We start from the raw sequence: 23,975 nt of genomic DNA on the forward strand, positions 1-23,975 counted from the left end.
TGTCAAATGACATTGTGTTAGCCACAGTTCTAAAATTCAGAGGAAGCACACAACAAGCTTCAGCCTTCAAGCATTGTATTGAAATGTATAATGGACTGTTGGGAAGTCCTGAATTGGCCATGATTATATTTGGGTTAAAAGCGAAAAATTACCACTAGATTTAAAATAATTAGCTTTAACATTGACACACAGTACAGCGCAAACGTTTTAAGCACCAGAGATTATGAGATTTAAAAAGCTATTTATCTGAGCAGTAAGTGTTTTTTTGCTAAAACAAACAACAAATAACACCCAACATTAGAATATAACCAAATATTTTCCAAATCTCTCCTCGTGATGTCCCTATTATTTGAGGTTATCATCCAATACCTAGTTTTAGCGGTTAATAAATAATGATTTTAAAGAATGTGTGCTATTCATTTAACGAAGTCAGGCAATCAAAGAGAATCTGAACAAAACATTGTTATTCAAACTCACTCACACCTACTACTTTATAGGAAAAAAATTATCTTATTTTTCTTATTTGTTTTATGTTATTATTTTTTTGTATTTACTGTGATTATATATAACTTTATACAAGCACCATGCTTACGGATCTTATCTTAGGTGCCTAAGACCTCTGCACAGTGCTGTATATGTCAGAAAAAAGAGAGAGAGAGAGAGAGCACACCCTAAAGAATTAAAAACACTCTAAAGTATAATTAACAACAAGTGTCTAACTGTAAACATGTATAGAAGAACCAATACCTGACTATCAGACAGAGTCTCAGTGCTATTCATAACATACCCTCATGTTTACCCCCATGTATATGACAACAAACTGAGTTGTTTGCTAATGATACATGAAAACGGAATTTGTGGCTGTGAATGTGTTTCCTTGCAGCTGGAACCAATTTATAAGTTGTGCTTTAATCATCTATATTTTGATGCTGTAACGTCCAGCACTGGTAATCAATGTTCGTTTTTATGCGTCATTAGATATTGCACAAGTTCATGTGTTTGACATTTTGGGTGCAAAGACACCAGTAAAAGGAGCAACTCCTCCCACTCACCCTTTTGATATCAGGAACGAGGTCATCTTTGATGCGGCGTTTGGTGCCCCAGTCTTTGGCCAGTTCATCCTCTGCTATCTCTTGAAGGTGGAAGACGGCCACCTGTGCCGAGCGTCTCCTCACCCTGCCGCTGGGAGTGCGTTCCAAGTCCAGCAGCTCCTCTGCCTCTACTCTGACCTCTTTCTTCTCCTCCTTCTTCTCTTCCTCTCTATCCTTTGCTTTTGCCAGGCTCTTTTTCTGGGCGGTCTCGGTTTTTGCCTTGTCTGCTGGAGGAGGCTGTTCGTTCTCTTTTCTAATGCCCAGCTTCACCTCATCTGGGGTAAGGTCCTTCCCCAAAAAAGAAAATAAATAAATAATGAATTAATTATTCATTCATTCATTCATTGTCTGTAACCTTTTATCCAGTTCAGGGACGCGGTGGGTCCGGAACCTACCCGGAATCACTGGGCCCAAGGCAGGAACACACCCTGGAGGGGGCGCCAGTCCTTCATTAATTAATTAATTAAATTAAATTAAAAAATAAAGCAGTTTGTCTCCAAAATCACAAATGTTCAAGTCTTTGTCAAATCTTGAGTTTCCAACTTTACAAATCCAAGTTGAGTCTGTAGTGGTGTTTATGGTGTAAGTACAGAATTACAGTTTATGCTCATTTTTAACTGTAGGCATTGCATTGTATTAAAGTAGCTTCATCCACTTGCCCCAAATGATGCCCCATATTAAGTCTTTAAATGCATTGTTAAACTGAAAAATACATTGTCTGTGGCTTATACCAGAGACATTATAAAGGAAGAGCATGTTCACTGGTTAAATATAACACTCTTGCATGATGTTTCCAGGGGAATCCCCACCCGACTTTGAAAACATCCAATCAGCTTGGGGTAAAACCACAAGCAGGAAAAGGATATATATAAACACTATTTCTTCAGCTTATTCTTAGACACACACACACACCAAATGATCATTGGATTAGGAACACAAACATTGCATCTATATTCATTGTCCATTCTCTCAACTCTACTGACCAAACAGAAGCACTTTGTAGTTCTACAATTACAGAATGTACTCCACCGACACACGCCATCATACTGACACATTAGTGTCAGTGTAGCGTTTAAAATGATGCACCACCCAAATCATACCTTCTCTTTGGTAGCCCTGTGGGGGTCCTGACCTTTGAAGAACTGGATGAAAAGGCGATAAGAATGTGTATAAGAAACAGGTGGAGTAAATGTATAATTGCAGAAATACAAATATATGTACACAAATGATTTCAAACATGTTTGTATTGTTACTGTGGCTCTACTTTTGGGTTAAAGGTGTCATTTAATTGAAAGCTAAAGGAGATTTGTCCTGTTTGCCTGGAAATGAACTTGATTATACTGCATACAGCAGCATTTTTAGAATGTTCACTAAAGAAAAATGATTTGCAACTTGGGCGGCACGGTGGCGCAGCAGGTAGTGTCGCAGTCACACAGCTCCAGGGACCTGGAGGTTGTGGGTTCGATTGCCGCTCCGGGTGACTGACTGTGAGGAGTTGGTGTGTTCTCCCCGTGTCAGCGTGGGTTTCCTCCCACAGTCCAAAAACACACGTTGCAGGTGGATTGGTGACTCGAAAGTGTCCGTAGGTGTGAGTGAATGTGTCTGTGTTGCTCCAGGGTGTATTCCCGCCTTACGCCCAATGATACCAGGTAGGCTCTGGACCCCCTGCGACCCGAAATTGGATAAGCGGTTACAGATAATGAATGGATGGATGGATTTGCAACTTTCATTGGAGTGGAGTGTTATAAAAGCTATTGCAAGTTGTTTTGTATCTTTTTAGATGTTCATAAATAAAGGCTTGTGATTTGAATTTGTATCTGACATCATGTAGTTGAACATTAATGCTAAATCATATACAAAAAATGTCATTAGTTTACTGCATTCAGGCGGGCGGCCCTAATGTAATCAGTTCTGTTCATGTTCTTTCTCAGGCAAAAATTTCATGAGTCAGGAATCAATTAAGAGTGAGTTTGAATTGAGTCACCAGGCAATCAACATGACTGAATGGCAACACAATTGCGAGTTGCTAAATAAAATCTTCATCTCTGCCTTGAAGTCTCTATAATTTCCTGTCTACTGATTTGAATATGGTGAATAACAACATTAGCTCTGACTAATCTGATACTGGGTATTGGGTCAAAACTGCTGCAGATTTCGAAGGAAACATGTATCAAACGTATCACTGTAAAAAAAAAAAAATACTAGCCTACAGTGCCTAACGTTCATGTGTATTTCATCCTGTGATATGTTAGCGTTTGAGTAGTTTGACACACTGCCATAGCCTAAATTTCACTTCCAGCTTCAGTTGCATTTCCATGTTTCTTTGATCAAAAATAATAAAAGCACTAAAAAGCGGAGGAACACATGCTACGCCTCTTCACCAAACCGCATTAGACCTTAACTGATTAATGCTGGACAGTAATGGATTAACAAACATTAAATCCATATGAAAAGATGACTGCTGTCGGCCTGCAGGCAGTGGACCTAGTGTGTGTGTGTGTATTTTCTCACGGGGCGTGTGGGCGTGGCAGTGACGACGTGTTCGGAGCGCACGTGGTAGTCTCGGCCAGCTTTGGAGCGGTAAGTCTTCCCACAGTGTTGGCACAGGAACACAGGCTTCTCAGTGTCTGACAGCTCTCTACCACAGCGCTTCTGATGATACTGATAACCCATCAAACTGGAGAAGTGAGCTGAGCAACCCTGCAGGAGGACATACACAGAACAGAGGGAGAGAGAGAGAGAGAGAGAGAGAGAGCTCTTTTATATTTGAACTATTATTATAAAATTTTAATTTACTAATGTTATATGCATGTTTTTTTTTTTTTGCAAACATTAGTCATTAAATACATCAATGTGTAAAATCAGAGACTTCTATGTGCTACTACACATCTGTTTCTGTATCAAAAATGCAAAGTCTTCCTTTATTGTTGGATGATTTTTTGAGTGAATTCACTGGCTCTATTTTTATCATTAATCAGGGTAATTACACTGCTTTATAATATTTTTATTCCTGTTTTCAACACATGCCTAACACACGTATTTTGATTCATATCAAACAGTAAAAACAGCAAAACAACGTACATTTATATCGCACAAATTAATAACATGCCAAAATTATGATAATAAAAGACAAGCAGGAAAAACAGCAGCAATAGCCATATTTTATCTTCTTTAAAATGTGGGGAAAAAAGACAAATAAACAAATGCTCTACAATTTGAAGTTATTATTTGCTGTGCTGAGTTGTTGGACATTTCAGTAAAAATCAGTAAAAATCACTAAAATCACAGTAATTATTGTAAGCACAAAAACCAGTTTTAAGATCTATCTGTTTTAGGATCTATTTGTTTGTACGTGGCTGAAGTTGAACTTGTCTGTAAGTTTTTATTCACGGTTTCAATTACCACAGAAATTCATTTTATACTCGAGTTCTTTACTTTTGTAGCACTTTCTTCTTGTGTTTATTTAGAGTCTGTTCAAACCACAGTAAAAACCATTCAATATCACCCACCTACAGGAACAGGAACAAGGATAGAGCAATATTCTCATGTCGGTTCACGCTTTTCAATGTTTGGAAATATTTAAAAACCTCCAGATGTCTTTTCTCTGCTGTGAACAGAGAGAGGAAGCCTAGCATACCTGAGAGAGACACTTTGTTTTTAAGCATTTACAGACACTGGGGCTTCGTAAACACGTTAGACCAGTTGCAAACGAGCTGCATTTTTTCATAAAATCTTGTAAATTCTTATTTACTTTGTGTAGATTTTAAAGAATACTGTGATTGTTATTTTTATACTATACTACAGAATATAGAGTAAAATGATTAACTTTTATAATAAACAAACCATTCAGCCGATGTACCGGTTTAATAATGGGAATAAATTGAAAGGAGTAGAAACATGGCAGCTCTGGGTTATGGTTAAATTCTTACTGTGATGGATCATGGAAGGGAGGAGCCTGGCAAAGCAGCCTGTTGAAATGGAAAAGGCAGGATCTGTAATTATTATAAAAAGCTTTGTGACGGTGGACCGCCCATAATGAAGGATGATGACTAAAATTAGCATGTAGGGAAAAGCTAAACGCAAAATTTGTGTTTGAGAGTTTGGGAATTCAGAGGAAAAGCAGTGCAAAATGGAAAAAGCCACAAGGTCTACCTCATCTCTTACTGCAGCATGTAATTGGAAACAGTGCGATGATGTGTACACGGGCAGTATGACAAGACAGGGAATGTGGGAGGGGGAGACAGAGAGAGAGAGAGAACAGCAGAGAAAGAAAACAGGCAAGAAGGGTGCAGTAAGGACATGATGGAGAGTGGGGGTGTGATCATGACTGCTTTAGTCTAGAGAGTAAGAGTGAGTGAAACACAGAGAGTATGTGTTTGCGTGTGTCCCATACCTCACTGGGACACTTGATTCTGCCCATCTGTTTAAGAACTCGGCGGAGCTTCTCTCTCTCCTCCTGCGCTTTCCCTCCCTCATTCTCACTCCCAGAGGACTGCTAGAAGGGGAACAAATGCAGAGTAACACATTACAGAGATACTCCAAAACAAGCCTTAAACAATATACTGCCTGGAGCCAAAATGTGCTTCCAATCACACAGGCCCACAAGCCAGCCAACAACTTTACAGGCTTGCACACAGAGTCCATTACTCAAAGCATATTTATGATAACTGTCAGTGTAGTGTTTACATAGTCCAATATTTTCCATCTGAGAAAAAAAAAAAAACACTGTACGCGGTACCTGATAACAAAAGCACAATCTGTGATGTGAACTGCACCTTTCTGTAAATAATATTTCGGGATAATAATATTGCACGTCCCACTTTTCAGTTTTTTATTTGTTAAAAATGTTTGACAGAGTCCTGAACTCTGTATATTCTGAATAAACCTGGCTGGAGTCACCTCTACTGAATGGCACATGACAATGGAGTCTGAGGACAGCAGCTCCAACAAGCATCTTCATCAGTGGGGTGCCTCACATTAAGCATGCAGCATTGTAAAGTGATATCAGAATTCCCTCAGGGTGGCTCCCAGCATTGCCATCCTGTCAGTGACTACAAAACATTAGGCCCAGTATCAAACGCTTCAAAAAGGACAGAAGCCAAAAAGACATAAAGCTTAGAAGCAGATAAATACAGGCTGAACTCTCCTGTGATTTTATGATGTTTAATGTGACCCAGAAGTGTGATCTATGTGAAACGCTGTTGGACAGCATATATTCGCTAAGAATTAACTAGGAATAGTGTCTCTGACACCAAAATGATTAAATTAACCTGTGTCAATAATGTAGATAATAACAAAGGAGTGTAATTAAAGTAATTGTTTTTTTTCTAATTAAAATTCTTGTAATCAAACATTTGTTACTAATTTACAGAACTGTGTTTGTTTGCTTGTGTTACCACTATTTGCATCTAGACTATACCACTGATTTGAATGATGCTGCTATACATTTGGCTGTAAATTACTGGAACCAGTATTGGCTACACAAATTCCTGATCATAGCGTCTGACACACTTATACAGATAACAAAATAATCATGTGCACGCACGTACAGTCAAACACCTATGTACATAATAACAAAACAGACTATGGGGAGGGCTGCTTATTAATATTTTACTGTGCTTTGGAGAGGTACACTTGTGCATAATTTACAATATTTCCTGGGAGGTCCATTGAGCTAATGCAAAAGATGTAGAAGTAATATTAGCATCCTCATAGGCCCCTATAGGCTCTCACTGGAACACAGCCTGAGCTGTACACACACACAATTCCACTGGGCAAAAATGGATTATATGTCCATCCATTTAAACCCTTTACTGAAGGGAGCACGGTGAGGTGTAAGTTATGTCAAAATATGAATTTGAAATCAGTTGTATGTAATGTTAAAATGACCTTGAAATACTTGTTGGCAGATGATAGACTGGAGTTATTGAGCAGATAAACAATACGACCAAAAGCTTGTAAACACCTGCTCATACAATATGTATTACAGGTAGTCTGATTATTGCAATAATAGCCTTTACTATTTTTGATCTTTTTGCACTTGATGTTCACTCAAACACTGCTTTGGGGGCTTCCAAGTGATGCAACAAAGTAAGCGGTGTCTCCGTCACCGGGAGGTTCCGAGCCTCACTCTCTCTCTCGGAATAAGTTGGGTAAACCTCCCACTCGCTCATCACTCAGCGTGACGCCAACATAAAAGGTCTGGGCAGTTAGCTTTTTCCTCCAAGCCAATTAAGCTGTCCAGTGGTGTTATGTCTGAAGAGCAGCAGTTAGAAAAGATCAATCACTGGCTTCACATGTTTGAATGTGGATTTCTACAATGGGTGCACCTTAAAGTAGCTAACTTTTAGCATCTTATCCAGCCTCAATCTCAACCTTTATGATTAAGCTGAACAATTCTTCAGTCACTGCTCCCTGTTTTTCTTCCAATTAAGTCACAGTCAATTCCCAGTGTAGTAGTATGGTAAGTCTTTCCACAAGGGGATGTAGAACAACACACATGCATACACACACAAGCACAAGCATTGTACCTTGGTGCTGTGTTCAGCCATAACATGGTAATTGAGGTCAGCTTTGGATCTGAACTGCTTGTGGCACTGCTGACACTTCAGTGCATCCTGAAGCTGTTGAAAGAGATCAGAAAAAGCAGGGTTATATCAGTATAATGTAATTTAACGTAAATAGCAATGTCTTTATAAGCTATATAACCTTTAAACCTTCATATACCCAAGGCTTACATATATATTTATCTTTTATTATGCAGTATGTATGTTTAAAGTAATAAGGGGTGTAGCAGTAGCTTAAAAGTTAATACTTTAATACAGCAGCATCATTAGCAAAATCAGCATTACAATTATTACACCTAGTTTGTTTTAAAAGCTACTTCAATATTTTTCTATTTTAACCATTTGAAGTTCCACTCCCAAGCCTAGTGACCTGACCACTCTACAGAATTAAAATGGCAATTCCATTAATATCTGTCTTGGTAAAATTAAAAAATGTATTAGCAGCAATGCCAGAAACAATTCATCAAAGAAATATGTTGGGCCAGAAGTACAGTGGTACTTGAAAGTTATACACTCATTGACTGAAACATGGAGCCATGTGCCATGCATTTATTTTAAATTTAAATGGTTATTGCAGAAACCTGCCACTTTTAAAGTGACACACATACATAATTAAAAATGTAAAGCTAATAGAATCATTATTATTATTAACTACACAGTCTTACTTCAGGTTAATTACTTAAATTGCTTCATAGGTAGTATGTAGTAATTTTAGAGTCAAATGGCATGGCTGATGGAGGCACATGTGATAAATTATATTCTTGTTGCTCTGGGAAATCCTCATCACTATTTCTTACTGTCTATGTTTTTAAACAATGTAACATTCCCCTTTAAACTGCTACAAAATCCAGTTTTTCATAATCAAAACACAAGCCCTAAAAACATGCTGTTTTGAAAATTGATAAAACATGTCAACTGACTGACAAATAAAGAAAGTAAAGAAATTTAGGGGAATTAGTGCATAGTAGTAGATAGAGCCCAGAGGCTGACCTTGTTATGCACTCTAGCACTAATTATTCAATGTCAGATGTGGTTTGGTGGCTGCTTATAGTTCTGCTTATGTGTGTTCTAGGCAAGTTAGAGCCAGAGCGGTAAAATCACAGCCTGTTCCATTTCATTAATGAGCTTCAACAGACCTTCAGTAGATTCTGCAAAAATGTTTTTTTTACAGTGAAAAATTCATTCAGGTGTTTCAATATACTTATCCAAGATTAGTCCATTAACACATTACTGATGACTTCCAATCAAATGTTTCTTTAATCATCACCTTTGCTGATTCCAGTTTTAAATAAATAGCTGGAAATGCTGAACCTACATGCAACCCACAATCTGCAATAAGCAGATCAATTACACTTTAATGTGGACGTGCCTGCATTTATGGAGTCGAGCTATAGACTGAGCTTAGCACCATTAAGCTCTACACTACTGACTTCCCACTGAGTCAAACTGCTTTCACAGCTGCCCAATCAATAGAGCATTTCTAATGGCTCCCTGGCCCTTAGCTGTGAGTCCTGAGAGAGACGGGCATCTAATTGCATGCCTGAAACATTCTCCATACACTGCTGTGTATTCTGCTTAGGCCATATAAATGGTAGCACTGCACACTCTGGAATGAATACACAACACTGACCTGTACAGCACTTGTAGATGTTATTGAGTGTATAGGACTGCTAGCAAAGATGCAAGTGATTTAAATAGCCCTGGTTTACTGAATGCACGATGTATGGGTTATATGCAGGAGTAACAAAAGCAGCTGTGATGCTATATTGAAGAACATATGGTGACTTCCAATGGTTCATGTTAGTTAAGGCTAGCAATAACCGAGCAGCAACATTTTCAGATGCAGAAGATGAATCATGGAGGCGGCCCAATGGGGCGAACAAACATTTCTGACAGCACTGATGGTATGCTGTGACAGTATTATGATCACTTTGCACCAGATGTCACACTGTACACTGACTGAAATTTACCAATTTAATGATTGCCTCTGAGAGTTTCAACGTTGGTTGTTACTGGATGGAAGAAAACAAAATCCAAGCAAAGTATTACTATACTATTTTCTCCAGTTAATACATCCTCCTGGGCGTTGTTCATAAATTGACACAGAATAAAGTGTGGTTAAATAGGCCTGTGCCAGTACAAATATCCCCAAAAACCAAAACAAAACGAAACAAAAAAAACCTATATTGATAAATAAAATATAGTTATAATGAATTGGTCACACAATTACAGATGTAATTGATCTAGTATAAAATAACAATATTAATAGAAATGTATTGTCTGAGGCCATTTTATCTTTTGGTACTTAACAACATTTCATCCAAAGTGGTTTCACTTGATGCACTGTGGTACAAACAGCTGAGATATGAAGCTATATTGAAGCCAAACTAAGATGTAAAAAAAAATGTCTAATTTGTTGTCCTACTTTTATCATATTTGACTATGTTTTGAATGTTTAGCAACTAAGTTGATCTTGCTTCTAGCACATATTTGTAACACATGCGATTTTGGCAACCTTATTTGAACCGAGTTTTTTAGGCATTTTTAATGGCCCGATTCACAATAAGAACTTGCTGGGGGTGATTACCATCAGTTTAAAAAAACATTGATTATTTATCGATTTATTATCCAAATAATATTCAAAACATAGTCAAAAATGATAAAAAAAAGAAGTCATATCAGACTGGAAACTGTACAGTACAGTGGTTAGCAATAATGCTGTGCGAGCTCTGCAATTCAATCAATAGCCATAGTCAAAGCTACAATAACATCTCTTTAATAATCTATAAATATTTTTATTTTCAACAAAGTACTTAGTGAACAATAAATGCAAGTAGTGAAAGGAAGTAAAGTGCAATTTAATGAAGACTTCAACAATGTTGCAGTTCCATTCTAGAAGATCACATGCTGGATTCTTGGACAAAGTGCCAGTGCCATTATGAATGACACTGCACCAAGCTCAGGTAAAAACAACCACAGAGAGCAGAAGGCAGTACAGGCTGTTTGATGTTAACTGCCATTCAATTATTTTAGATGCTGCCACAGATTATTCTGGCACAAACGTAATTGTGTTAATATCGAGGCTAATCTAACAATTACAGGTGGACGTTAGGAGAAATTGAGCCATTTACTTTCCCGGTGAACTGACCACTGACCTTCTGACAGATGTCCATGTGCTTCTTGAGGCCAGGGACGGTTTTGCGGGTGACGACGGAGCAGGTGGGACAGGACACCTCTCCCCACTCCGAGATGGTGTGCTGCCACTGGGCTTCAGCAGGAGCTGCTAAAGTGTACCAAAGTAATCCTTTGTAAGACTGGGATTACAACATCCAGGAGATGTTCTAAAATGACCTGAGAGTGAAAGACTTCTCTTGTACCTTGAGTATGGGAGGGAGGTTCTCTCCTGGATGGAACAGTTGCTTGCTGCTTCCTCTGGGGTTCCTCACTGAACAACGTGCCCTCTGACCGTTTTGCCCTACCTGCTTTCAGCTTTTCTTCTGCTTTATTCATCCCTGCAGACAGCACACAACAAAAAATATGGGTGGGCGATTAGCCAAAAAATGCAGTATTGAATTACTTTATGGCTTTATCAGCAAATACAATTGTTATTTGTGTATTGGTATTTTAGAATGGTTATTTGAAAGGATATTTTTCTCTATAACAGTATTTAAATTGTATTAAAGTGTTAAATAAATAGGAAAATTAGATTTTTGGATTACGGGACAATTTAATATGCTTGTATTAAAGAAACGTTTTTTTTTTTTTTTAAATAGTATAAAATTGCTAAATCTTTCATGCAAAAACAGCCAGTTTTAAACTCAATGCTTCTGTCATAAAACCTTTTCCTTTACACATGTATTAAAAATCAAATGCAATAGTCTAGAAAACATTAATACATTTAATTCCATTTCAGGTACAAACAAATGAAAGCTATACTATTGGCAATCCTCTTAAAACTAAAATCCAGTTATGTGAAAACAAAATCAATGTCACTGCTCATGTAAAATGATTGAATAAGTCAAATAAAGGCTACTGAACTGGTGTGTGTTTGAGGGAGAGAGATTCTGCCTTTGAATTCTCTGCTGAACTAATCCCAGCTGATGGCTACTGCCACTGTAAATTCCTCCTTAACTCTAAGTTTCTCTCAAGACCTGCGACTGGCTTTGGCATTCGCTAAATCACCATGTATAATGAAAATGGGACACAGTAATGCAGGAATGAAGACAGATGTTATAAGGGTGGAAACTCCTACTGAAATAAAACATTTAAAGAGCCTCTGAGAAAGAAGGTATTCATATGTTTAAATGAATCTGCTATTGCAGTGTGCTTTGTCCTCTGGCAGTGTGTGTGTGTGTGTGTGTGTGTGAGAGAGAGAGAGAAAATAACAGGCCCAGAGCACTCTGACAGGATATGAAACACTTCTGTAATAGTGGTATTAGCACAGAGAGGACCAATTACAGCAAGGAACAGAAGACTGAGAATTACAACCACATGGAAAATATCCTCCAATGCCTCAATGCTACATAATCTTAAAGAAAAGTGAAAGAGGAAGAGAAAGATTGATGAAGTGGCCATGTGTACCTATGTATGACTGTGTAATACCTTTCAAGCCAAATGTCCCAGAGATGGAGGGCTGCTCCCCAGTGAACTTCTTAGGAGTTTTCTGCTTCCTCCCTAGCTCAAATGTAGAACAGAAAAGAGAAGCAGCTCAAACATCTCACTGAGACACCTCACATTGAATCATCTGATTACAGTTTAATCAGAACATTGCATTACTGACTAAATTATAATAATTGAGATTCTGAGCGATTCATGTTAGTTTACATTGATCTAGTCCTTATAAGGACTAATACTACATAGGGACTGAAAAAACCCTGTGCCATCAACAAGTTCACCTGGTTAATACACCTTTATTTGAATGAATCAAACAAGAACATTCATTACTTCATTCATTCAGTTATTGTCTGTAACTCTTATCCAGTTCAGGGTCGCGGTGGGTCCAGAGTCTACCTGGAATCATTGGGCGCAAGGCAGGAACACACCCTGGAGGGGGCGCCAGTCCTTCACAGGGCAACACACGCTCACACATTCACTCACACCTGCGGACACTTTTTGGATCGAGGGAGGAAACCAGAGCACCTGGAGGAAACCCACGCGGACACAGGGAGAACACACCAAATTCTTCACAGACTGTCACCCAGAGCAGGTCTAGAACCCCCAACCCCAGGCCCCAGGAGCTGTGTGACTGCGACTGCGACTCCGCCCCTAATAAGAACAACAATGGCTAATTATCAGAAACCAATAAACCAAGACTTCAAGGACCTTCAAAGAATTCATAGCTGACAGATGTCAATCTGAAATTATTGGAGGCGGTTTTATATTTTTCTCAGCTTCTTAAAATCAGTATTTACTTTACATGCTTTAAAATCCTTCTAAATGTTAATATAGTGCTCTAAATGATAAAATCACTACCTATGTGTTATTTGCCATAGGCTTGTTGCCTAATGGAGCTTGCTGTCTGTCTGTCTAATCAGCTACATAAGCTCCAGTATCATACTGGATCACATGCAACCACCTGTTCCACCATGTGTTACTCAAGCACACTGTCATTTATCTCCACTCAGAGAAAACTGACGCAGGCTTTATCTATGAGCCAGGGGAGCAGTCTGTTGATATGTCATTTGTCTCAGCTGCAGCAGTCCTCAGTACACATGAGGTGGTGTGTGTGTGTGAGTGTGTGTGTGTTTGTGTGTGTGCGCACATTCCTGCATGTTGTGAAGCAGTTCTTGATCATCACACTGCTGTCACCCACACAGCTGCTCTTCGGCTTCTCTTCAAACCCTGAACAACATTCATGTCCACACACACACACACACACACACACACACACACACACACCCTCTTTCTGTCTGCAGGCTCCGCCATACAACGAACAAGGGGAGTGTATACCCAAACAAAAGGCATAAATAGCAGCTTCACAGCACGAGCCATACAGACATCTCATTTGTGTGTGCGTGCACGTGTGTTTGTGTGAGGTGTGTGTGTGTGTGCGTGCGCGAGTGCATGTGGAAGAAAACAAGCCGTCGCCACCAGCAACCACACAACAGCTCAATGACCTGCCTTCAAATGGAGAAATGCCACTGAAATGGTGCTGGCTTAAAGAGACAGTACTTCAGTCATTAATATATTCCTTCTTTCTAAAGTCCTCAGCATTAAATTGATGGTGTTGTGCAGTTTAAAAACCAAAGTAGAAGACAATTCTAAATTTCTTCCTTACTCGGTTACTGAGACAACCCCACATTCAGTGGAGTTTAAAATGGTGCACTGGAGAGCTATACATTGATGTATTTTTTTAAAAGTCATAATTAAAAGCCCCAAGGCCCCAATGTCTACAACACAAATATGGCCATTTTATTGACTCCCCAAAACCTCAAAGGAAATTAGATGTTTTCTTATGTCACAGTGATAATGATAAAATGGTGGTGAATTATAAAGATGTTATGCTGCAATTTCCCCTGGGATCAATAAAGTGTTTTATAATCTTTTATTTACCTCGCCACCATGAAGGGTATTATAAAAAAAACATGGTTTAGGCCCAAAAGGGTTTCTTAAAACTCAGGGCATCAGGTCTCAGGTATCAGCCTACCCATTATTAATTATTTTATATAATATCTTTCCAAGTGGTAGCTTTTAAAAGAATTAAACCCTTTGAACGCTGTAAGCAATCATTTTTTGGTCAGTTCCTCTAGAACGGTACATCAGAAAAACTGGAGGAACTGCCCTTTCTCACATGAGCTAGTTATATTTTTACTGCACTTTTAAACCTGCTGACCTTTGAGAATAAGTCATTCAAAAAACGGATGAACAAATGATATCTCTGTGTATGCTACTGCTTTATTAATATACAAAGTGAGTCAAAAGTCACAGGACACCCTTTTATTTCTTTGATATGCTACATGAGCACATTCCCATTGGAAAACCTTGCCCTTGATCCAATATGACGGCTTTCAAGATGGCGGCCATGTTCTAGACATAGCCTAAAAGATAGGCCCCCTCACCCATGACTTGATGGGGTATTCAGATAAAAGTGTGTACTGTGACTTCTGACTCTCCTTGTATACATACAATTTCACATATGAATTATGTTCCTGTGACACTTTTTAAAAGTATTTATCTAGAACAGTGTAGTGATATATAATTTTACCTTGAACTGCCCCCATTAACTAGTTTTGCAACAAGTCTTTTTTTTAACAGGGGATGTCCACAAAACCGTATGAAAAATTGTATTTTGAATAAACACAACCAATTCAATAAGCTTCATCAAATACTCATTATGGCATGGTGGCGCAGCAGGTAGTGTCACAGTCACACAGCTCCAGGGACCTGGAGGTTGTGGGTTCATTTCCCGCTCTGGGTGACTGTCTGTGAGGAGTTGGTGTGTTCACCCTGTGTCCGCGTGGGTTTCCTCCGGGTGCTTCGGTTTCCTCCGGGTGCTCCGGTTTCCTCCCACAGTCCAAAAACACACGTTGGTAGGTGGATTGGTGACTCAAAAAAGTCTGTAGGTGTGAGTGTGTGAGTGAATGTGTGTGTTGCCCTGTGAAGGACTGGCACCCCCACCAGGGTGTATTCCCACCTTGCACCCAATGATTCCAGGTAGGCTCTGGACCCAACGTGACCCTGAACTGGATAAGCACTTACAGATAATGAATGAATGAATGAAATACACATTATTCTAAAATGCTGATCCTATGAGGACATGGATATCATGGAGGAACCTATGGGAATGACCCAAGGCTAACCTCTAAATTCATAATAGAGTAGTACTGAGGTAACCTTACTATGCTTCATCCTTTCTGGGTCTTCTTCGGGGATGGTTGGAGGCAGACTCCCTCCCTCACTTTCACTCCCCCCAGTGTCTGAATTAGACCCCTGTGGTTGTGGCTGCTGTTGTTGGGAGTTGTGCTGCTGTTTCCTGTCCGGCCTGTGGGGAGTGCACTCTCCATTCTGCGAGGGCTGGGACATTTCCTGGGTCTTCTTCACCTTGAAGAAGACTGGTGAGGGGGGGCTGTTTTCCATAAGCCTGAGGCCAAGGGCAAGGAACACATGCTCTCAACCATACCACAGAAGTACATATATCATCCCTTTTATTATGTTCACTTACAAAGCCAAAAAATACCTCACATTTAAAAGAAAAACTTTCAAGTGCCAAAAAGACTTCTGGGAAATCTGTTTGTCAGCATTAGGTTCTAAACCATTAAAACAAACGACACTGTCAAATATCTATAGCAATAACGCTAACTGTTATATATTTTGCCAACTATTATATTTAGCAACCAAAACACCTGTATGTTAAACGTTTTAGAATGGATATATTGGATGATTCTGTGTAGTATATTCTGCTTGCTGTGATGTGTCCGGTTTGCATAACTGTAGAAGTACTTGATACGTTACTTGTAAAACCTGTAAGGTTTGTCTCACCTGTGTTTATGTTATGACCAAACACAGAATTGTGCTAAAAGAAAGCATCCTTAACTTTAATTTTCAAAATGACCATAAAATACAAGTTAGACTGTCCACTACAGAAACCAGATCTCCACACCACTGTATATTTTTCCTAAAAAATTATTTAAAATTGTAATATAAACAAAGGGGTGCACATATTCAAAACTAAAATAAAGAAATATTGTTTAGTTGTTGAGAGATTTGGGTAATATTTTGTAACATATTTTTTTTCTAATTTTACCCCAGGTTTTGCAAAATAAACACATTGTATTTAATGTTCATTTTGAACAAAAATGTCTCTGATATTTCCACAGTAACAGAACTGTATTTTGTATGGAGCACAAACTATTCCACAGCACTGGGTCTGTAGCGTAAGAAATTAATACGTACCATTCTCAGACATGTTACTACACGGTCTGAGATCTATTTACATGTGCAAGCGTGGCTTTTATAATCTCCAGATAAAAGAACGACACTAAATGGGACACCTTGGAGCAACTGCCCAGTAATTATTGGATAAGTGTTTTTTTATGATCCAGACCTAATCATTCAAAGACTTCATATCATCATGGATATGTTTATTAAATAAAAGAGTATAGATTGTAACTGCAGCAAGTCAAACTACATATGAATATTAGAAAACTACCTAAGGAAAGCTGGATGAATAGATGTCCATTGAAGTTTAACCAGAGGTTTGAATCAATATAATTTGATTAACGTCTGTATAAAGTTATGAGTTGAACTGTCATGAGGTAAGTTTTCAAGCTCTAATTTAAAGCCAGAAGATTAGACACTTTCTCACCTCTTTTTAGAATTTCCCTTTACATGGACTTTCTGCATTTTGGACTCGGGTTTAGGCTCAGACTTAGTCTCCATGGGCACCCCAGTCTTGGTCTCCATGGTGACCCTTTCTGGGTGGTTCCACAATTTGTGCTTCTGCAGGCGAACTTTAGTAGCAAACACAGCCTCGCAGTATGGGCAGCAGTGACTCAACTTCTCCGCCATGGTAGCCTGTCACACACACACAAAGAAAAAACACAGGAAATCAGACTACAAATGACACTACTATTTAGAGTGCAATTCTGCATACTGCCTACTTTTTTAGCCTCGTTCTTCAATGGCCAGATCCTCCACAGGACAGCCACCGAGCAGGTATTATTTAAGTTATGGATGACTCACAACTGCAGTGACACCAAATGCGGATCGAACGCAGCAGTGCTGCTGGAGTTTTTAAAACCCTCAGTGTCACTGCTGAACGAGAAAAGTCCGTCAACCAAAAATAGCCAGCCAACTGTGTTCTGTGTCCATTGACAAAGGACTACAGGACGACCAACACAATCTGTTCAGAAACAGATGAGCTACCATCTCTTACTTTACATCTACAAGGTGGATCAATAAGGTAGGTGTGTCTAACAGAGTGGACCGTGATTGGACACAGTTTAAACTCCAGCAGCACAGCTGTGTCTGATCCATTCATACCAGCACCACTCATAAAATGCCACCACAATGTCAGTGTCACTGCATTGCAGAAAGTGATCTGAAAATAAAAATTTACCTTCATTAGAGCCAGACTTGTAAAAGTCTATGGATATACAAAATATTGCCAAAAGCATTCACTCACCAATTCAAATAATTGTATTTAAGTGTTCAGTCACTTCCATGGCCACAGGTGTATAAATCCAAGCCCCTTGGCAGGCAGACTGCTTCTACAAACATTTGTGAAAGAATGGGTTGCTCTCAGTAGCTCAGTGAATTCCAGCGTGGTTCTGAGATAGGATGCCACCTGTGCAAGTCCAGTCGTGAAATTTCCTTGCTACTAAATTTCGGTCAACTGTCACTGGCATTTTTACAAATTGGGAACGACAGCAACTCAGCCATGAAGTGGTAGGTCATGTAAAATAACAAGGCGGGGTCAGCGGCTGCTGTGGCACATAGTGTTCAGAGGTCTCTACAGATCTCCAAACTTTATGTGGCCATCATATTAGCTTAAGGACAGTGTGTAGAGAGCTTCATGGAATGGGTTTCCATAGCTGAGCAGCTGCATCCAAGCAAAGTGTCGGATGCAGTGTAAATCATGCAGACATGTTCTCTGGAGTGACCAATCATGCTTCTCTGACTGGCAATCTGATGGACAAATCTGGGTTTGGCAGTTGCCAGGAGAACGGTACTTGTCTGACTGCAATGTGCCAAAAGTAAAGTTTGGTGGAGGGGGATTATGGATTATGGGGTTTATTTTTCAGGAGTTGGAATCGGCCCCTTAGTTCCTGTGAAAGGATATCTTAGTGCTTCAGCATACTTCAGATTCTGGACAATTTCATGTTCTCAACTCTGTGGGAACAGTTTGGGGATGGCCTCATCCTGTTCTAACTTGACTGTGCACCAGTGCACAAAGCAAGGCCCATAAATACATGGATGAGCCAGTTTGGTGTGTCCTGACCTCAACCAGACAGAACACTTTTGTGATGAATTACAGCGAAGACTGCGAACCAGGCTCTCATCCAATATCAGTGTCTGACCTCACAAATGAAATAGAAGAATGGTCAAAAGTCCCATAAACACACTCCTAAACCTTGTGAAAAGCTTTCGCAAAAGAGATGAAGCTGTTACAGCTGCAAAGGGTGGGCCAACATCATATTACACCCTATGGATTAAGAATGGGATTTCACTCAAGTTCATATACTGTATGTGCAAAGGCAGATGATCAAATACTTTTGGCAATGTAATGTATTTTTGAACGTAATTTTGAATCTTCAAACTGAATTATCTGAGTTTTATTAAAATGAATGAACTTAGTTACTAAATTTACAGAACCTCAGCTCCAAAACAAATATGTTGATATATTTGATGGCTACAGAGAACTGATGGTACAAAGCTTTTGGCCAGTTTTAGGGATTTCTGCAAGTATTCTTTAGTTACCATGCTATATTTGGAAAAGTCTACAAAAGAAGTATTTTAGTAGGCTTTTCAGGGGGTCAGGCCTTACCCCTTGGCAGCGCTGATAATGGTATTTAAGCCCATAAATACTTGTAAACTCCAGCCAGCAGCCTGAACTTGGGCACTTCACACGAGAACGACTCTTAAATTCCTCTTTCCACTGAACCATCATGTGGGCCTACAGCAAGACAGACAGACAGACATGCACACGTGCACACACACACATGCGCGCATGCGCACACACACACGCACGAACACGCACACACACACACACACACACACACACAAATGCCCTCCGGTGATTAACAACTATTAGTAAAGCCATAATAAAGCCAACACCACAAACCATTACTCTTCCAAAACCAACTTCTCCTTTCCTAACTGTAAGAGTTGGAAATAATGTGGAAAATCCCTTTGCTGCTGTAACAACCTCTACCAAAAAAAAAAAAAAAAAAGAAATCCCCTGACTCTCGCAAACTGGCACGAAAAACATTCCTTCAGTGCTGCCAAAATTTAACACGAGCAGCTTTAATATAGTTTGGACTCACAGGGATACTGCGCAGCTCCTGCACCTCCACACGAGGGCGCCCTTTCTTCTTCCCCTCTGACCTCTCATTGCAGGAGGAACCTGAGGGAGAGAATACAAAAACAGTGCGACAGTGAGTTTCCCAAAAGACCCAGTCTGGGTACAGTATGGGCTCTGTTCCAATCAAAAAGGGAATAAAGAGCTAGTTTTGTTTAGAAATCCCATGCAATCTTACACGTGGCTGAATATTAAGTCCTATCCCTTGCCAAAGATTTTTTTTGTGGGTTTCTCAAGATGAAAATGGTTGGATTTAGTGTTGTGTGTAATACAGCACAAACCACATGAGTTATTCAAGTACGTGGCACAACATACTCAAATCCATAAGACAATCTAAAGCACTAAGAGGAGTGAATCATCTGGTAGCTATAGGTAAGTTTTGTGCACAACAGTAGCCTACACACGTGTTGCAGCCTGGATGTTGCTCATTAATTTACTTCCAATTGGTTAATTAAAGCAATTATAAAATTATAATTATAAAAACTGCATGAAGTATTACGAGGTAGTGAAGTTTTTAAAATCATCTCAAAGATTATCTGTTCAGGGTTGGCTATTTTTGATTGGTGGGCTGTTCTGAGAACAGTACGCAATGCGTAAATGTAGTAGCCACTGCCATCTGTGTTCTTTAAACTAAGATTTCTTGTCCAGAATCTGTCTTAAGCGTTGCTGACATCCTGATTACGTTATCCCAGCTACCCATGAAAAACTCATCAAGTCTAAACAGTGCTTAAGATGGTATATGGGTAATCTAGAAGATCAAAGTGTTAAAGAATATAACAGGATAATACGGCTGTTTACTGTGTGGCCATAGGCTTTCACACTGCACACAAACTACAGTGTGGTTCAGTTTGACCCAGACCAAGACCACCTCTTAACTGGACAAAATGGTGGTGCTTTGGTCTGGATCATGGTCTGAGGCACCTTCCATGCCTGACAATATGGTTCAGACCAAACTGATAAGGCAAAGATTTGGACCAAACAAAAGCACCCTAGAATGCTGCCTGGAATAATAATAATAATAAAAACGGTTCTATATTTAAATTGACAACAGGTTTAAGGGAGGGATAATATATTCTATTTATTAGGAATAAAGCTTCACTTCATAGCCTTTTCTTCACTGAGGCACTCCTGGTGTTGGTGAAACTATGAAGGGTATGAATAGGCTGAGAATATGCAATTTTATAATTCTAAAAACAGAAAACCATTCTTATAAGAGAAGCTAGAACTTTAGGCAGTTGGATGTAGCTTGCCACGGATCACCCACCAACCCAGATGATGATCTGCACATTAGTCAGCCTTTATGCTGGATGCCCTCCCTGACACAACTCTCCCATTACACCCGGGCTCGGGACCGACACCAGGAGTGCCTCAGTGAAACCCCAGTGGCTGGGTAGCAGACGGGGGGAGAGCACACTGAACTCCACAAAGACAGTGAACCTAGGCATATCTCAAACCCTGGCCCCCATGGTTCTGGAGCTGTTCTACAGCAACAGCATCCATAGCACAACCAATTGCTGAGCAAATCTCTAACAATATGAAAATAAAAACAAACAGATTAAGCGCAGTTTCCGGGTGAGCACAATAACACCAATAATAATTGAACACCATGAACTTTGGTAAATCAAAAATACTGAACAACTGCATATTGTTCGTGTCACAAAAAAAAAAAAAACACGTTTAGGCCTGTAAACAATGACAGCTATTGTGTAAGAGAAAAAATACACACACAAACAAATGGTTCACTTAATGTTATTGTATTTTGATATTAAGTGCTTTAAATGAACATTTGTATTCAATTTATAGTTTTCAATAAAGTAGCTAATTTGGAAACCTAGCAAAAACATCATGATGGAAACATATCATGATAGAAAACACCATGATATAAATACGTGTTTTTTTATCACGCACCTCTAGCTCAATAATGTACACTCTAATAGGGATACTGAAGTAATGTACAGATAACTGAAAATGTACACTGCATAAAAATCACTGTTGAGCCAATGCTTAGTTTGTGAGTATATGCTGCTGGTCTCTGGTGGGTGGACAATTATGCGCCCTGATCTTTCCGTTTCAGAGTTCATCAAGGGTGTTGTAAATCCATAGGCACGGCGGCAAGGTCAAACATTACACAAACTCTAACTAATTATAAACTAATAGTCCACAGAGACTCTTCGGCTTCTGGCTGCTTAGCAACTACGTAATAAGGACACTTAGAAAATGGCTTCAGTGGCTGCAGAGAGAGGGGATGTGTGTGTGTGTGTGTGTGTGTGTGTTTGTGTGTAAATGAGAATGAGTGTGGATAAAGTAAATCAACCATTAATCAGCCAGGTCTCTGACATAGCACCAAAAGGACACAATCCCCCCACCCCCACACCACCACACACACGTACATATATGCATGTATACACATGCACACACACGCACACACACACACACACTTGCTCTTCTTCTCTCTATGCTGAACCTCTCTTCAATTTTCTCCTTTCTTTACTTCTAGGTCCCCTCCCTGTTCTCTCTCTCTCTCTCTCTATCTATAATGAGGGCAGGCTCCCTCATTAGTGCTCCCCTCTCCACTACAATTAGCCCTCTCGTACATCACTGCAGCTCTGCAGGCCTTGCCACTCACAGCCAGGACTGAGAAGAGGAAGAGGAGGAAAAAGTGCGGCTCTCAGGACAAGACAGTGCTCTAATTATGTGTCACAGAGTCTTCGGCATCAGCTTCTTATTATGTCTACGATGTAACACGCCTCTGCAAGCACCAGTCTTACTCTACCCCCGTTTACTCTCAGTAGGTGAACCCTTAAACAGCCGTGAGCGGGGGAACAATGCTCAGAGGAGCAACGCTAAAATGACTCAGGTTTCATTCTGTAGGGAATGCCTGCTGAAGTGAAACTGAATGTTTTAATTGCTCCACACAGCTGCCTTGTTGAGCATGTCAATATAAACAACGTATCCTCTCTAATACAGCACAGAACCACAAATGAACATTAAAAGCATCCCACATCAATAAGACATCTACCATGGTAGCTTATTTGGAGGGTAATATTGTCATGTAAGCAATGTTAATAATAACAGCTTAACAAAACTTCAACGGGCTGCTAACTTCTGATGAAAGAGCATTGTTTAATGCCATGGATAAGATGTATTGTTGATTAGATTGATCTGAGAGTTGCTATATATGAAATAATCAATAATCAAATAATATATGGCACTCAATTCATATTGTAGTCATGCAAATATACAGTTTACTGCTTAATCCTGGATAATAAATGCTTACATAAAACTATGTTTAGAAGAAGCAACATTAAAATCGCAAAAGAATACTTATTTTTTATATTAAGTGTGTTAATGATGGTTCCTACTGATGGGAAGTACCATTTCCATTATGTATATTTTAACTAGGGATGTCCCGATCCGATCTCAAAGATCAGTATCGGGGCCGATCACTGCATTATTTTACTGATCTTTATCGACTTTACTGAACTGGATCTTAAGTTCCATCCTCTGCTTCTTCTAGATTGAAAGCTAACGCTCCCTTCTCCTCGAGCCGGTCGTGACCAATGTGAATATTCCCTTCAGCACAGGTGTTTCTAAAATGTAGCACGCTTTGTAAACATAGTTGAGATCTGACTCTGCTGGCCACGGAAAACAGACATCATTACGTCTCCACTTCCTGTTTCCTGAACTGATACCAAATTAAAAGTCCTCTGCGGAGTTTTAATAAAAGTCGGCTTGACTGAGGGAAACTGTTTTTTTTATTTGTTGTGACTGTGAATATTAAGCTGCCTGGGGACTTCAAAGTGCTATAGAGAATATATTACTCGTTTAGAAATTTTCTACTTTTACTACTGCAGTGCTGTACTAGGTGGATTTTATATGAGCTGTTTGTGAAGACACCTCTTGTTTACTAGGTCATAAAAAAAAAAAAAAAAATTAAACAGCAGCTTGGGTGCAAATATTTTTTTCTAAATGCGAGATATTCCGTGTAAAGCAGATACACTGGGCGGATTTTAATAAAGAGATATAGTAACACTGTTATCTAGGAAATTATAAGTATCGCATCTGAACTCTGTATCGGCAGATATTTAATATTTAAAGACCTGGATCAGGGTCAAGGAAAAAAAAAACTTGACTGGGACATTACTTATTTTAACAAGCAATGGTTAAGACACACTGCACGATGGTTGTTTTAAAAGGGAACCTTGAAACCTCCGCCTCCTTTTTTAGCTGTTGTGCCTTTGTAATTCTAAAACTAGGTTAGCTAAATAATTCAGTGTTCAAATCTGACAACCATCCATT

General features: G+C 39.4%; 1 protein-coding gene across 2 annotated transcripts in view; it reads right to left on the reverse strand.

The window, feature by feature from the left end:
- Positions 1-23,975, reverse strand: part of znf512b (zinc finger protein 512B) — a 59,647-nt gene that overhangs the window by 7,621 nt on the left and 28,051 nt on the right. For both annotated transcript variants that reach the window (XM_066672718.1, XM_066672716.1), the window contains exons 3-12: positions 19,642-19,721; positions 16,962-17,170; positions 15,496-15,737; positions 12,260-12,331; positions 11,035-11,169; positions 10,813-10,940; positions 7,622-7,714; positions 5,485-5,586; positions 3,603-3,791; positions 1,053-1,379 (exon numbers count right to left, since the gene is read on the reverse strand). In XM_066672718.1, coding sequence (XP_066528815.1) covers positions 1,053-1,379; positions 3,603-3,791; positions 5,485-5,586; positions 7,622-7,714; positions 10,813-10,940; positions 11,035-11,169; positions 12,260-12,331; positions 15,496-15,737; positions 16,962-17,170; positions 19,642-19,721 — 1,577 coding nt within the window. The remainder of the gene's footprint in view (positions 1-1,052; positions 1,380-3,602; positions 3,792-5,484; positions 5,587-7,621; positions 7,715-10,812; positions 10,941-11,034; positions 11,170-12,259; positions 12,332-15,495; positions 15,738-16,961; positions 17,171-19,641; positions 19,722-23,975) is intronic.

The sequence above is a fragment of the Hoplias malabaricus genome, chromosome 5 (assembly GCF_029633855.1).
Source record: "Hoplias malabaricus isolate fHopMal1 chromosome 5, fHopMal1.hap1, whole genome shotgun sequence".
Lineage (NCBI taxonomy): Eukaryota > Metazoa > Chordata > Actinopteri > Characiformes > Erythrinidae > Hoplias > Hoplias malabaricus.